This window comes from Rhipicephalus sanguineus, chromosome 1 (assembly GCF_013339695.2).
Source record: "Rhipicephalus sanguineus isolate Rsan-2018 chromosome 1, BIME_Rsan_1.4, whole genome shotgun sequence".
In the NCBI taxonomy this organism is placed as follows: domain Eukaryota; kingdom Metazoa; phylum Arthropoda; class Arachnida; order Ixodida; family Ixodidae; genus Rhipicephalus; species Rhipicephalus sanguineus.
This window is the reverse complement of record NC_051176.1, coordinates 219871821-219886539: the sequence shown is the minus strand read 5'-3', so window position 1 is coordinate 219886539 and position 14719 is coordinate 219871821. Positions and strand designations below refer to the sequence as shown.

The 14719-nt window shown below is 42.0% G+C and overlaps 1 protein-coding gene across 2 annotated transcripts; it reads right to left on the bottom strand.

The window, feature by feature from the left end:
- Positions 1 to 292: 292 nt before the first annotated feature.
- LOC119372501 (programmed cell death protein 6) lies at positions 293 to 14719 on the bottom strand. Of its 2 annotated transcripts, none has more exons than XM_037642979.2 (6): positions 14467 to 14719; positions 14151 to 14212; positions 10392 to 10436; positions 8441 to 8617; positions 6028 to 6137; positions 293 to 2649 (listed from the first exon to the last, which is right to left on the bottom strand). In XM_037642979.2, exons 1-6 carry the CDS (start codon positions 14532 to 14534, stop codon positions 2548 to 2550), a joined length of 564 nt encoding a protein of 187 aa, XP_037498907.1. In that variant the 5' UTR covers positions 14535 to 14719; the 3' UTR covers positions 293 to 2547. The 2 variants fall into 2 exon arrangements, with proteins under 2 accessions (XP_037498907.1, XP_037498915.1); XM_037642987.2 differs by having other exon boundaries at positions 8441 to 8599.

The following is a 14719-nucleotide window of genomic DNA, read 5'->3' as shown; positions in this document are numbered from 1 at the left end:
GTTTAACCACCATTTTCTTTTCCTCTATTCAATTTTTCTCATGCTAAATTAATGAAAGAACACAAACTTGAGTGTGCTCTCCCGAAGCACACATTTGTGCGTTTTGAGAGCGCACACAAATGAAACGATTAATTGTTGCTATTTCCATTTAAGGGCATCCTGGAACACTGCAAACTAGCCTTTTAAAGCTCAAGGTTGAGAACAAACTTGGATAGAGTTCGCATACTAAAAAAAAAAAAAAGAGAGAGAAAAAGAACAGATTGGCTTCTTTTAACACCGCAAGAAACACAACTCCCTTGCTAGCACATGTTTATTTTTTAAAGTGCGGAATATATCACAAGTGCCATAAAAAAATCTAGAACACGGAAATGCTTCATTTAATACTCCCTTAAAATATGGTTTATCTTCCGCTTCTCACAGTGTGTTCCTCAAATGATGTGCTTGTCCACAACATTCACATCAGTAATATTTATCCCTGAAAGAATAGCACAAACATTTCAACGTATAAGGACCAATTTTCTGTATGTACATGGCAGCAAATAGTTGGCAGTTGCAGTTACAAAAATAAGGGGTAAGCTTAATGACAGCAGCAGTGAAAATTTTATTAGAAGCGCACATGCGCCTTCACCCACACAGACGGGATGCCCAGTCGTCCTAACGTAGCACAAATAGAGATTTAGCTCCAACAGTGCAATGACCATATTTCTCCACTTTTTTTATAACCTAAAAATGGTTAATGTTGTGGTCACAGTGGTATTTATATAATGTAATGTATGCTGCACTACACATCATCATGGCCTTTTTAACGCATGTTGTTCACACTTTCTTTCTCTTTACTGAGCATTTACAATTAGTGCTGTGCATAGATTATCTATGAAAAACATCACTTCATCTGTTACTTCTGAAACAACAGCACACTCACTACTGCAACATCAATGGTGCTCCAGCTGTGTGCAAAGCAACTGCCATAAACAGGGCAGATTCTTGCGCACACACACACACACACACACACAATATTAATGAGAACTGACAGACAATAACGCCAAGGGGGTGTTATCTGTAGTATTTAGAATATAAAATGTGAAGAAAGTAAAGTGGACGAAAAGATTACTTAACGCCGGCAGGGACCGGTGGCAAGTTATCTTCATTGACGCCAACAGGCAGAAAAAAGAGTGTTCCACACTCGCCACCATGGCTCCAATTGGTGCTGACTAACACTCCTAGGTTTAAATGCACATATATACCCCATAAAGTGGACGGGAGGATGACCGCCGCCATAGCTCAGTGGTAGAGCATTGGATGTGTTACTCGAAGGTCGCAGGTTCGGTTGCCAGCGGCAAGTTATCTTTTCGTCCACTTTACTTTCTTCACATTTATATTCTAAATATTACAGACAACACCCCCTATACTTTCCTTGGCGTTATTGTCAGTTAGTTCTCATTAATATTGTGTCTAACAAAGAAAAACGAGCCCTTAAGAGTAAGGATGGGCAAATATTCGGGCGTTTCGAATATTCGAACGAATATTAAAGTATTCGAATTCACTTCGATACGAATTTATATTATTCAAAATTTCGAAGTATTCGAAATGAACGAATATATGCATGTTTAACCGCACATAACGCCCTGTAAAGGTGGTTTCACTGCAGCGTAAGGTTGCTGTGCCGTGAAACCACCCACCCAAGGGGAATCTGCACTGCCGCGAAGCCACACTTCAAGGTTAAATGTACATATTTTTTTAAGTTTAAAAGTGTGTGATATGGGCTTATATGCGCTAAGTATAGCAATTTTTAAATTTTAACGTATTGTATCACTTATAACTTGCACCCTACTGCTATTCAAATTTTGATACTATTCAAGGTTTCTTCCACTTCATTTCAAACCAAAAAAGTGACATTCACTCATACCTAGCTCCAATCCTAAAAAATATTGTGCAAAGGTCACGACAAAAATGTTCATTTTTCATAATATTTTTAACAAGACTGTTTGTTGGCCTAGTTGGTACTTGCTTAGTGACATCTTTTAGCCGCGAAAGAGCACATACACAAAGCAAAGAAACACACGACAGGACGGGCGGCATGTAGCATGTATGTAGCATGTACCACATAATAATATGTGGTACATGCTATTCGAACTATTCGATTCGACGTTATTCGACCAAATCACTATTCGCTTCGGATCCGCTTCGAACCTCAAATTCACTATTCGCCCATCCCTACTTAAGTCATCTGCTTTCCTACACACACACACAAACACACACACACACACACATATATTTAATAATATATATATAAACAGATCAAGGATAAAAGCACTCTGACAAATTTATTGTTGGTTGAAAACTGTGCGAAAATTCAGCTGGCAATCTTTTTTTAGATACAGTAAGCAAACATCCAGATATACTTTTTAAAATAATCGCAGGCCAACCATCCCATACAAATGCCAGCACAGGATGTGGGCAGATCACATAGAAGAAATTGTGTCCGTAAAAGAATAGGTGGAATGAATGCAGCAGTCTATCAGTATGTTAACAGAATGCAATCAATCATCACATCCGCAGGCTAAATACAAGCTTGAGGAAATCTTCGTAGCCAATGGTGATCCACCCATCTTGGTCGGTGTCGTAATGCCGGAAAGCCGCTGTCAAAGTCTGAAGGCAACAAAAGCAAGCAAATTGACCAAAACCAGTTACTTATGCAGCATTGTGTAAAGCTGGTCTGAGAGAATGTAAACTATCGGAGAACAATGTGGATTTCATTGGCTAATAAATGTTTGCAATACACTGAAATGAAAGAACTATAACAATACAGGCATTTATAGTGCGAAACATTACTGTATTCAAGGCAAGTACTACCTGTGCACTTTTTTTCACAAAGCAATATGTAATTGCCATCTGCTCGCAGGTGCATACATCTGCAGATCACATCCCTTAACCCTTTGCGGTCCAAAACCTTTACCCACTTTCCGGCTCTAGCGGTCCGAAACTATTTCGCCAGTTTCTGGCGCCGCGAATAAAAACACAAGCTGTGGAAGAGAAACGCACAGGATATTTATTTTTGCTCCTGCATTCTGCAGGCAACTCTTTTAGTGATATTTGGGCAACGTATGATACCGCTCAAAGCATTCCCCTGTGTGCAGGCCAGGGTTATTACTGCAGGTTTCCACCGCCGCCGTCGTCGTCTTCGTCACTCACTTCTGTCGAATCACTGTCATCACTGTCTGGTGGAGGCACGTAATTCTCTTCCTCACTAAAGTCATCCTCGCTTTCGCTAAAAGCACCGCCGTAAAACGCACGCGGTGAAAACGTGGCCATGCTTCTCAGCGAACCGCGCGCGCGAGTGGGTACGCTCTAGGCCCCGTGCTGATCATAGTGCTGCACCCTAGTGTCAAAAAAGTAAAACCTCAACAAACAAAGCTCACTTATTCCTCAAGAGATGGCCCTTCATGTATACAAAAAATGCGCGCGACTCGCGGTGAGAAAACAGCAAAATTTAAACCACGAACACCCTTGTCGGGCGGGGCCCGACAGCGGACCGCTACGGCCGTGTTGCGTTGTCGGGCGCTGCCCGACAACGGACCGCAAAGGGTTAATACCTTCATCCCATGCAGGATCATTAAAGAGCCAGCAAACAACCTCACAGTTCAAAATTTGAGATGGAGAGATAACTGTGCATTTGTACGGTATGAACACGCTGCCACAAGAATTTTGTGAATAAGTGCTGTAATAAGGAAGTTACAGGGTATAGAACAGCCCGCTTTGGCTGGTTTCAGTTTCCCGCTTGGCTTTCCCACCCTTCTGGGCAGCGAAGAGGGGTAGGCATAGCCCTCTGTCATGACTACGCCCACTTCGACAACATAGCACAGCGTCAGCGATTACCTCATCAGTGCACAGCCAACTACCAAGCAAGGCTTCCTCTACATGTTGTCCGTGTCAGAGCGGCGCGGTGAGGAAGCGCGGTGCAAGGCACTGGCATAGTAAACAAATATGCCACGGCGCAAGCGCCCTTCCCCTAGCGATAAAGTCGCAAGACTCCTGTTGATCTCAGAGGCTTTCGTTCTAGCCATGGTTCTGGCGATACTGCTTGTTCCAGTAGTCTCAGGGCTCTACCGAAACGGCAAAGGGCAGCACAGGAGAATGAAAATGCGGACTGTGCACCCAAAACTGCATCACTGTAGGGCCAAGACGCTGTTTCGTAGCGCAAAGAACCAATCGACAAAGTCGGTGCTCGTAATGTTGATGGACAAGGTTATGTCACTGCGTGGGCGCAAAGGACTGGTCAGGTGCAGGAGAGGGGCGCATGAATTGTTGTTCGAAATGGAGCGTCTGCGCTGCGCGCAGTGCTGTGATATTCACAAAATATGATCGCCGCAGCCTTTCGCACGAATTAGCAAGCTTGTTTGGGAGGTGTAAAAAAAAAAGTCCGAGCCTGTTTACTGGCACTTTAAGGACCTAAACTATCAAAACAAGATCACTGGCAGTATATATAATCATAAAATCAACTCCGCAGCAATACTTTGTGATATAACTTGAAAGAAAAAGAACAGCTGCCAAAAGCTCTTGTAAGTCCAGCTCATTTGACTAGTAATACAAACAACAACAATATGGCTCCTATTTTATATTTTTATCACAGCACAATGGCAAGTCATCAAACTCTCTAAAAGGCCACTCACACTTTTTAAGCCTGCATTCTTTGTACACTGCGTAGACTGATAGATGAATAGACAAATGTGGTAAGAATGGCAGCACAGGGGGTATGCAGTCCAAAGTTATTCAGCCTAAAATTAAATATATCAGAAAAAGAAATGCGTGTCCTCAACTCGAACTTCATGGAGTCACATGTCTTTATTTCCTTAACCCATAGACGTAACCCAGCACTGCCAATGGCAAGAGCTTGAAGCACCTACGTAGCGGAAGATTGCGCTCCATGGTTGCCCATTCTATGTGCTGATAACACAGTTACCACAGTTGCAAACGTTGTGGTGCCACACCCCAACGAAAGGGTGAGGCAATGTGCTGAGGTGAGAAACATTCATCACTTGAACGTTCATGAGTGTACAGCACACACCAAATGAGGCTGTTCACAAGTGCACACAAGCACGAGGAGAAGTTTTCACATAGATACACTGCTCATGTGCACACAGTGTTTTGCAGTTGTAGTGCTTTTTTTTTTTAAGACCGTACCAGTGTGCATTAATATGAAACGAACAGCAAACAAAACTTAAACCAAATCTCAAGTAAAATTTTGCAGCAGTGAGGCGGTTATCTGCAACTCTGTTAAACAATTGTGAACAAGCAACTGGTGACGTTTGTCATAAATGCTTCTGGCAAGCATTACTACACACTGATGAAGATGACAGAGATGCCTGATGAAAGTATTAAATATTTTCATATTGATGTTTTGAGCTATGCTAAAGCTGCCTCCAAGTATCAGTTTACTTACACCACAAATAAAAAAAAAACACTTGAAACACAAGGGGCCCTATCAGGGGCGTAGCCAGAAATTTTTTTCGGGGGGGGGGGGGGGTTCAACCATACTTTATGTATGTTCGTGCGTGCGTTTGTATGTGTGCGTGTATATATATGCAAGCAAAACTGAAAAATTTCAGGGAGGGTTTGAACCCCCCCAACCCCCCCCTTGGCTACGCCCCTGGGCCCTATAACACTTGAAAAGTGTTATAGGGCCCCTTTAAACACAGCAAACATTTTTAAAATCCAGCTTATTGTAGTTTAGCAAAGAAGTCTATTAGTGCAGCTAAGGTTCCATACCATGCATACAATATATATATATATGTAATGTTATGGACTCACCACAATGGCTACACATGACACCACTATGGATCGCTTTATCAGCACACTGGTTGGTTAAGATAGTGACAGCATGACCACTGCCCCAGCAACCATAACCGTGGGCATTATGCCACACAAAAGGAAAACAGTTCCTAAAGTTATAAATTATGACTATGGGACTCGTACATGCACAGACCTGAAATATCAAGAGTAAAAAAAGGAGGAACAGACAAATGTCACCTGTAATGTCACACAGCACTGGATGAAGTCATCAAAGTTTATAGAGCCTTTTCCATCCCTGTCAAACTTGACAAGCAGCATACTCATGGTTGGTTCACTGAGACGATAGCCTGCATCACAAAATGGGCGAACTTTTGTCACATTCTCGATATTGTTTTTCTTGTATCAGTAAACTAAAGCAATAAAGAACCACTTGTACATCATATGAAAGATGTTTTGTCTTCCTCAGTTGCCGAGTGACGAAAGAGTTCAAACGAACCTTCAATTTTTCTTTTCCCCTTCTAGTTACAAGACTGATGGTTTCTCTAGTGATGTCAAGAGCTTAATGCCCCCTCGTTCTGCACAACTGACAGCAAGTTATGTTAAATGCATATCATCATGCATATATGTCAGTCTGTTTCTCATTTCCTTGTGTCATTTCTGTGTGTTTGTCTGATAACTAAATGTTAAAGCCAGTAATAAGCTTGCCAACATTCCCAATACCATCAAATAAATCAAATATTATCAGCCTCGACTATTTCGCACACACAGCAGCCATGTTGGCGGTGATGCGATTGACTTAAGCCACTGTGGTACAGCTTCTGTAGCAGCTAAAACCTTACTTTGGAGCAGCAAATCAGCCTTTCAGAGCAGTTACCAGTCGCACATTTTCCAACAAGCAGTTGTGACATGCTTAACAAAGTCAATATGAGCACACGTACATGTTTCTCTATATGTGATGTCCCAGAACAGAGGCGTAGGTTTCCCATTTTCTTGGAGGGGATGGTACGGATTGAGAGGTAGGTGCACAAAGTTGTTGTGACCGAAATTTGGAATTCGTTTGCACAATCTTCACTGCAGAATTGTACTACATGTCTTGAACAAAATGTAGCACATAGTTAAGGCTGCTGAGGTATCTAGTCCGGTGGAGGCCCCCCAACCCCTCCCAAACAAGAAAGAAAAGGGGGGGGGTGCCACCCATCTGAAGCCTCCGTCCCAGAACGTGATATTAACTTACCACTCTTCATTTTCCTGTGGGACAGCCCCAAGCTTCTGTAGTTCGATGACCTCAGATCACGTAAGATTTCCCCGCAATACACTTCCTCTTTCAGTGAGGCTTTCCACGATACTTTACTTGCAGTACTGGAAGCATTAGCTGCATAAATTTTCTATGCATTCTTTATACTGTTGAAAAGAATTATTTTAATGATGTTTGTACCTTTAGTACAAGGCAAGCGTTCACATTGTCTGGTGAAATACATGCTGTTGCGCTTTACAAACAAAATTGTTAAGCTCCTCGTTCATGGGAAGTTCATAAAATACTGCATTTAATGATTAATTGGTGCTTTTATTAAGAAACCTACTTTGTAATCTATAAAACTTGCATTAATGGAAAGCTTTATGTTTAATTTTTACAAGTTCCTAAACATGCAATTTTGCCACATTCAAGAAGCGGAACTGAGATAATGGGATACTGTGGTATCGTGCTTTCTGGGGAAAACATTCCATGAGCAATCTTGCTCTGCAAAGTGATGGTGGTGTGGCTTATGAAAGGGCACACTCTTCAATGCTGATGTCACCATTACGAGATGCTGTGTGCACGTGTTCTTGTAGCTGGTCAAGGTGGTCGCCACAGGCAACATAGTAACACGAATGGTAGTCGGGCATGGACATTATGGTAGGCTGGTACCATCACGATGCGACAAGTGCGATTTACTTGCTCATCATCAATAGCTTAATCCAACAATTGTCCCTGTTGAGTAGGTAGTTATTGGTATTTAGAGGTTTTTTTCATATAATACATAGCACTTGCCTGTCTGCTCCCATCACCTGCCACGGTGTTCTAGTGGTTACGGTGCTCGACTGCTGACACGAAGGTCGCAGAATCGAATCCCGGCCGTGGCGGTCACATTTTCGATGGAGGCGAAAATTCTAGAGGCTCATGTACTTAGATTTAGGTGCACATTAAAGAACACCAGATGGTGAAAACTTCTGGAGCCCACCACTATGGTGTCTTTCATAATCATATCATGGTTTTGGGACGTAAAACCCCAACAATTATCGTCTGTTCCCGTGGCCACTCATAATTAGTGTTAACTTAAATGTGAATTTCAAGCAGCTATTGTCTTCTATCTCTATGAAAGGCCACAAAAATGACATCTTGATGCACACGTGGTACAAATTATGGAATTTTTGCCAAAATGTAGCAAAATCTAGCAAGTTTCACCTCTTGGTGCAGTTTGGCACAGCGATCACATCACTGCATCATGGCAGTCTACAAGGCAATGCACTGCATACCATAGCATACCTGTACCATTTTTGATGGCAACCCTAGAATGACAAAACTTCATGTAACAGCAAAAAATAATAATAGTAAAAAAAGGTTTAGCAGTCAAATAAGCTTTATCACAGTATAAAACGTGCAGGTACACACCAAACTTAGTGAGAGCCTCAGTGAGTTCGCCCTTGTCTATGGCACCGGAACGGTCTTTGTCAAAGCTCTGGAAGCAGTTGAGCCAGTTGGTGATGTAATTCCAGAGAGAGACAAATTCGTCGAAGTTGACTGTGCCAGTTCGGCTGCGGTCAAACATGCCTGGTGAACGAAACATGTCTGTGTTGGAGGAAGAGGACAGCACACATGATGATGATAATGGAGAGAGACAAGAATGGTGAGGAGTGCGCCACAAAGTTGGTATCTTTGCATTGCCAAAGTGCACAGAAAGTCATGCCACAACACAGGAAGCACACTGGCAGAAAGACACACAACTACAGCAAAGACTTATACAGTGTTCTAACACATAGGCTTAATACATAGGATGACATGCTCACCTAATGTTCATTTGTGTGCACCTACCTGCTGTTGTCTTGCTTTAGGACAAAAGAGCTTGTAGGAAGACGTATGGCAAATTAAGGAAGTCAATAGTGACTGCCAGCTGAAGTATTATGCTAACATGTATTCATTTATTGGCTAATTCCTGTACCAAGACCAAAATGTTTACCTAAAAATCAGCCACCCTATACAGTAAAAGCTTCATATTGTTATGCACCCACTTAAAATTTTGTAATGGCTTTAAGGTAGTCGTAGTAAATCCATGACCTGGTTTCCATACATTCAAGCTGATGGTTCACACTGTAATAGTGTTATATGGCTACCTGTGAGCATGGCACAACCAAGCATTATCACATAGAAGCTAACCATGCTGTCTCAGCATGTGGTGTAGATGACATTGCACTGCGTAGAGAAACATTTTCTACCATTCTCTGAAAAGTAGACTTCAATAATTTATTTTGGCTTAGCCAGAGGCAGGCTGATAGTCGTCAACAATGCACTAGAGTCCGAGCTCATTATAATGAGGCTGCATTTGACGCAAACATTGCTTCAAGATATTCTACACTTATTATAAACATACAACATATGTTACACTGTGACAGCGGTGGGACAATTTTTAGTTGCTTTGTTATGTTTGGTAATTCGCTACATCCGTGTTCATTCTATGGAGGTTCAGCTCCATAATGTGGCATGTATTTGGCTAAAATGCGTTGAATGAAAGCTGTCCAAGCAGTTCTGTCTATTCCACTTCAAGGATTAGAGAAAAAGAATGGTGATACCTACAGGACCTCAAAGTCACTAACTTTAGTGCTCAGTTTGCACCAAGAGCAATGCCATGCAGTTGTGAACACCACTGAGCCACTCAAATACTAGATATTCAGGCATATGTCCTGAAAATGTACATATGGATATAGCTAAGTTTTCTATCAGACAGCACACAATCAAGCAGATGTCAAAGCCAAAGTCAAGGCCGGCATTTTGTAGCTATCCATTATGCTTTTTTCTATGCCTGTTTTATCATCCGCCACTCACAGTCGGCTGATCCCATTCATAATGTAAAGGGACTGTCGCTCTGACCACTGGCAAAGTGTGAAGAGCAAAGTGCGAAGAGCATGAAAAGGCATCAACATCTGAAAAGGCATCACTACAATATACTGGCCCTGCATTCCCATATTAAAGCATCAGCACAGTCATTTTCGTCACGTAAATTTCAAAAAGACGTGGAGGCTTGCACATGGCTTGTCCGTGGCTTGTCAGTTATTGTAAAGCAACCACAGTGGTCTATGCAACTCTCTCTTGGGCAACACACCTCCAATAAGCACCATACAAGATGGGGATCAAACCATGGAACTCACACAACCAAGCCCTATGTTCTACATATTAGGCTACAGCTTAGTAAACAAACTCTGTAAATATCGCTCTACATAAATAAATTCCAACAATCAGGAATAACCAAAAAGCTAAATGTTTAAATAACAGCCATAGTTAACATAACATTACAGGTCCTAGTATGCAAGCAAGTGCAAAAAACAATGAATTAACAATAAGGACTTACCTATCATCATTCGCACTGTTTCTGGGTTGAATGGCTTCCAAGTTCCTATCAAAGATGACAACAGGATTTAGAAAGTCATGGGAGCAGACTGTACTAGCAATGCTTGGTGTCACAAGAGCAGTTAACACACATACATGCACACACACATACCATATTCAAAGAAGCAGGCATCATTAGCTCGAGAAACAAATACATAATTACACAATTAATACAAGTCACTAATCATTGCAACTAATTACCCCATGGCACATACAGTAATTTACAAATTCCAGGACATTCACAAGGTGGATCCACCCCAAATTCACAAGATGACACTAGTTTCTGTATTTTTAGTTCTTCAACTTAACTAAGAAATAAAATGGTGGTCCACTTATCGTTGTGCATAAGTGCATTAGGCAAGATTTTAAAAATTAGGTGCAATGAAAGTGCATTTGTACTAGGGGCATGTGAATATTCGAAAATTCGAATATTTTTCGAATAGTGTTTGCTACTCGATTTGATTTGCACTGAAATTTTACTATTCGAACTATTCGAACTTCCTAAAAAACAGTCAACGTCCGATTGAAAGTGACCCCTTCAGATTTTCAATATGCTTCACCTCATTACACTCTCGTATTGTGGCAAAGCTACCTTTCAAGCTCCGTTACGGTCGAACTTTGCCAAGACACAGTCAACGTCCGATTGGAAGTGGTCCCTAGATTTTCAGTATGCTTCACCTCATCACACCCCGGTTTTGCAGCAAGGCTTTCTTTCAAGCTCCGCTACGGTCGCAAATGTATTAACTCAAAAAAACGCTGGTTCCAACATGGAGATGAAAGATGTGGCAGAGTTGGGGGCTCAATTAATGCTGTTTTGGGAGTAAAATTTGGGCAGGAATTCCAAAAAATCGGACGCCGAAGTTTTTTAGCATCCAAAATTTCAGATGTTCTTACATATCGACATCTACAAGGCAGATTTGGAACTCCAGACTTGAAGGGAGCACACCCTTGTCCGCCAAATCAGTTGGGCTTCCACAGAAGCTGATAGAGGAGGAGAGGCTGAGGAAATGGCATCTTTGCCCATCACGTGTAAAGTGTTGTCGGCAACACTTTGGTTGCACCAAACCATATACATAAATAGAATTCGGCCTCTACATTGCCTCATTCTTGATAAGACAACTATGAAACACCACCCCGCCAGTGCTTCATCAACCTAGCGAAAAGAAACACTTTCATGTTGCTATCTCATAAGAATATGCTTACGAATCCTCTCCAACTTTTTTTTTCTGCAATTTCGCTTCGAAGTATTCGAAAAATATTCTAGAAATATTCGAGAAATATTCGAAAAATATTCGATTTGATTTGCACTCACACTTCAATATTCGAATTCGCTTCGCAGCCAAAATTTTGCTATTCGCACAGCTCTAATTTTTACCACAAGTCTGACAGTGCATATATACTGAAATTGTGTCATCCATAGAATTATTTCCAAGTGGATATGCCTTGAAGTCTTACCAGCTTCAATTTACCAATTGCAATATTTGTCATAAGGTAATCAGTTAATTATTCATTTCAATTTCTTGCACAAACAATGTCCACTGCTTTCAGTAATACAATATGTATGTATGTGTGCTCATTTGCACGTACACACACATATAGGTACAACCAGAGGCTGGGGAGGGTTCCACCCCTACCTAATTTCATGAAAATTTGTCCTGTCAAAAGCACTGTTTTGTTTCCTTTCATAATGCACCAACCAGCCTAGTCAAGCACACTGCTACAGAAAATATTAATTCAGTTTGTATGTTTATGCACACATATGTAGGCTTCAACACACACATACTATTAAAATATCAACCCCCTCACCCCCCCCCCCCCCACCATAAGATAAAATCCTGGATGCATGCATATATACCGAATTTTCTCGCATATAACCCGCACCCCTAACTTTAATGCTACAAAAAGAAAAAAGAGTATGCATATAACCCACACCCCCACATTTTAGGCACATTTTCCAGCATTTTCGTGCGGGTTATATGCTAGAAAATATAGTATATAAAGCAACCATTTTATACTGTCGAGTTAACATAAGCTATTGAGCTCACCGAGGTGCTTCCCGGTAGCTTGAAGAATCTTATCTAACCACCTCATGCACTGGTGACCCTGTATTTTGTGACTTTGGCTAGCATTAATTTATGCTCCACTGAACCGGCAGCCCGCATGACGTGAGTAGAATAAGCCTTAGGACCTTATCTTTGACTTGACGGGAACATTGGTGCTCAAGACTATGCAGCAAACACTCGTAGATCACCGCAGGAAAAACTGGGGCATTAACTGTAGTCGGGTACAACTTTAGAAGGCAGGAAAGGCCCCGCCCAGATGACCCAAGTGCAGCAGCTGATTGCCTCAGCGACTAAAGAAATAGTCCCGGGCGGCCATATTAGGCATGTTCTCCGTCGGCGGGGTCACCGGCCGTCCGGCTCATGGCGTCACCCGAAGTGCGCGCCTATTGGTGGAGGCTCGTGTGCATCCGCCTTTGAGGGGGAAATGCCGCTGCCTTCTAAAGTTGTACCCGACTATAGACATATTAATAGTTTTAAGGCTAACATTTGTATATTTCATAATATTGGAAAGTGCACATATTGTTCTCTTTTCTAGTGAAAGTCTTCATTAAATTTGCTTAGTAGAAATAATAATACAATATTGCCTCACACTTTTTTAAACCTGGAACCAGTGTGTGCTGCCAACATTTGTCTGAACAAATGAGGGTTTTAGTAGAATTCTCAGTTTTGTCATTTATTATCTCTTTTTTGTCAGTAACACCCACTGCAATTCAATCACATTTTTCTGTAACCAGTTGCATGCAATCGGTTACATTATTGTCAAGAGGGTCTAGTAGGCTAGATGTGCATGTTAGAGGTGAAAATACTGTTAATTTTGTAACATATACATACATCTTGCACACAATAATGTGGTTACTTGTGCAACTGAACCTGGTGGGAACTTCAGCAGAACGCCCCCAGTATTATCGCACGCAGCCTCACTGGTGCACATGTTTTGACAGTCAAACCTAGGCTGAACCAGTGCTGATACGGCTCAGTAATAGTGATAACTTCACCTTTCCGTTAGCCTAACGGGAGCACCTTCTCCAGGGCAGTCCAAGCCCATGTATTATAAAGCACTGCCTTTATAGAGGACCAAAAAGTGAGCATCACCAGTAATGTAAGCACAATGACAGGCACAGAATGTTCATGTATGCTGTCTTTCCCTCCAGTATGCTGATGTGTTAAAAAAACCAGAGACGATGATGGTTGAAAATTTTTAAAACCACTTGTCAATGAAGATAAACAATGTGTGAAGCACTGCAGAGGACGCAGTGATTTTTCCAGGATAGCTTGTCCTATTTACATTAGTTGTACAAAGTTAACAAAAGTTGTCAATATAAAAGCAATAGATCGTGTGAGGTATACAGGTAACTTATCACATTTTCATGGCAGTGGATAAGGTATCTCGACAGTGCTTTCTGCATCACGGTGTCCCAGCTGCTAAAGTCAGTATTTCAGCACCAATTAGACCATTGATATACATCTTGACTAGGAGCCAATACTAAATGTGTAATTGTAGCGCTGCCTGCAGTCAGGATATCCCATTTAGTCTGACCCTGTCGATAAGGTCCGTTACACACGGGTGGTCCTGCCAGTGGGTGCACTACTGCTGGCATAGCTCCTAAGAGCGTTACGCAAGCCCTTTCATCCCGTCAAGATAAGGGACGTCAACTCACCATTTGACAGGGCACTCTGGAGCTCCGTTGCGCTTATGTTTCCACTTCGATCTTTGTCGACACTGAAACAGCCATTCGAACATGTCTAGCAAATCACTAGAATCTTATGTGCGAAACTGACTAAAACTTATTAACCGATTCGGTCCTGCCCGCTTCAAATCAGTGACAACGTCATCGAAGGGGGCTGAACCACGCACGACGACTTTAGACTCCCAATACCAACGCTTACCACTATACAACTGTGCTGAGTGCTGACAGTTATTCGAACAAAAATTGCGCACACTTTCAGATGACAAATGAAACAAGATCACCGTACTTCCTGAAGAGACCCTGGAGGTAGCCGACATCGGCCTTCGGTGCTTGAGGTGGGGCTTGAGAATACATAATCTCTTCTGCCCTTTCGCCTACAACAGAAATGTACCGAAATGTCCTGCCTTACGTCGAAATGTGACACCACTTAAAAGAGAATACGGAAAACGGAGCCCGCACACGAAAACTAGAAACAACCACCACAAACCACAGCACACAATCAGGTACTGACCACGATGACTGACGATGACTTCGAACTG

Bases quoted from the DNA above. Each gene is read 5' to 3' on its own strand.
- LOC119372501 (XM_037642979.2), bottom strand. From the start codon at position 14,534: ATGTATTCTCAAGCCCCACCTCAAGCACCGAAGGCCGATGTCGGCTAC. The intron at 14,213-14,466 runs GTACGGTGATCT...TGGCTGTTTCAG, and splicing joins CTCCAGGGTCTCTTCAGGAA to TGTCGACAAAGATCGAAGTG. The intron at 8,618-10,391 runs GTAAGTCCTTAT...CCTCCAACACAG, and splicing joins AACAGTGCGAATGATGATAG to ACATGTTTCGTTCACCAGGC.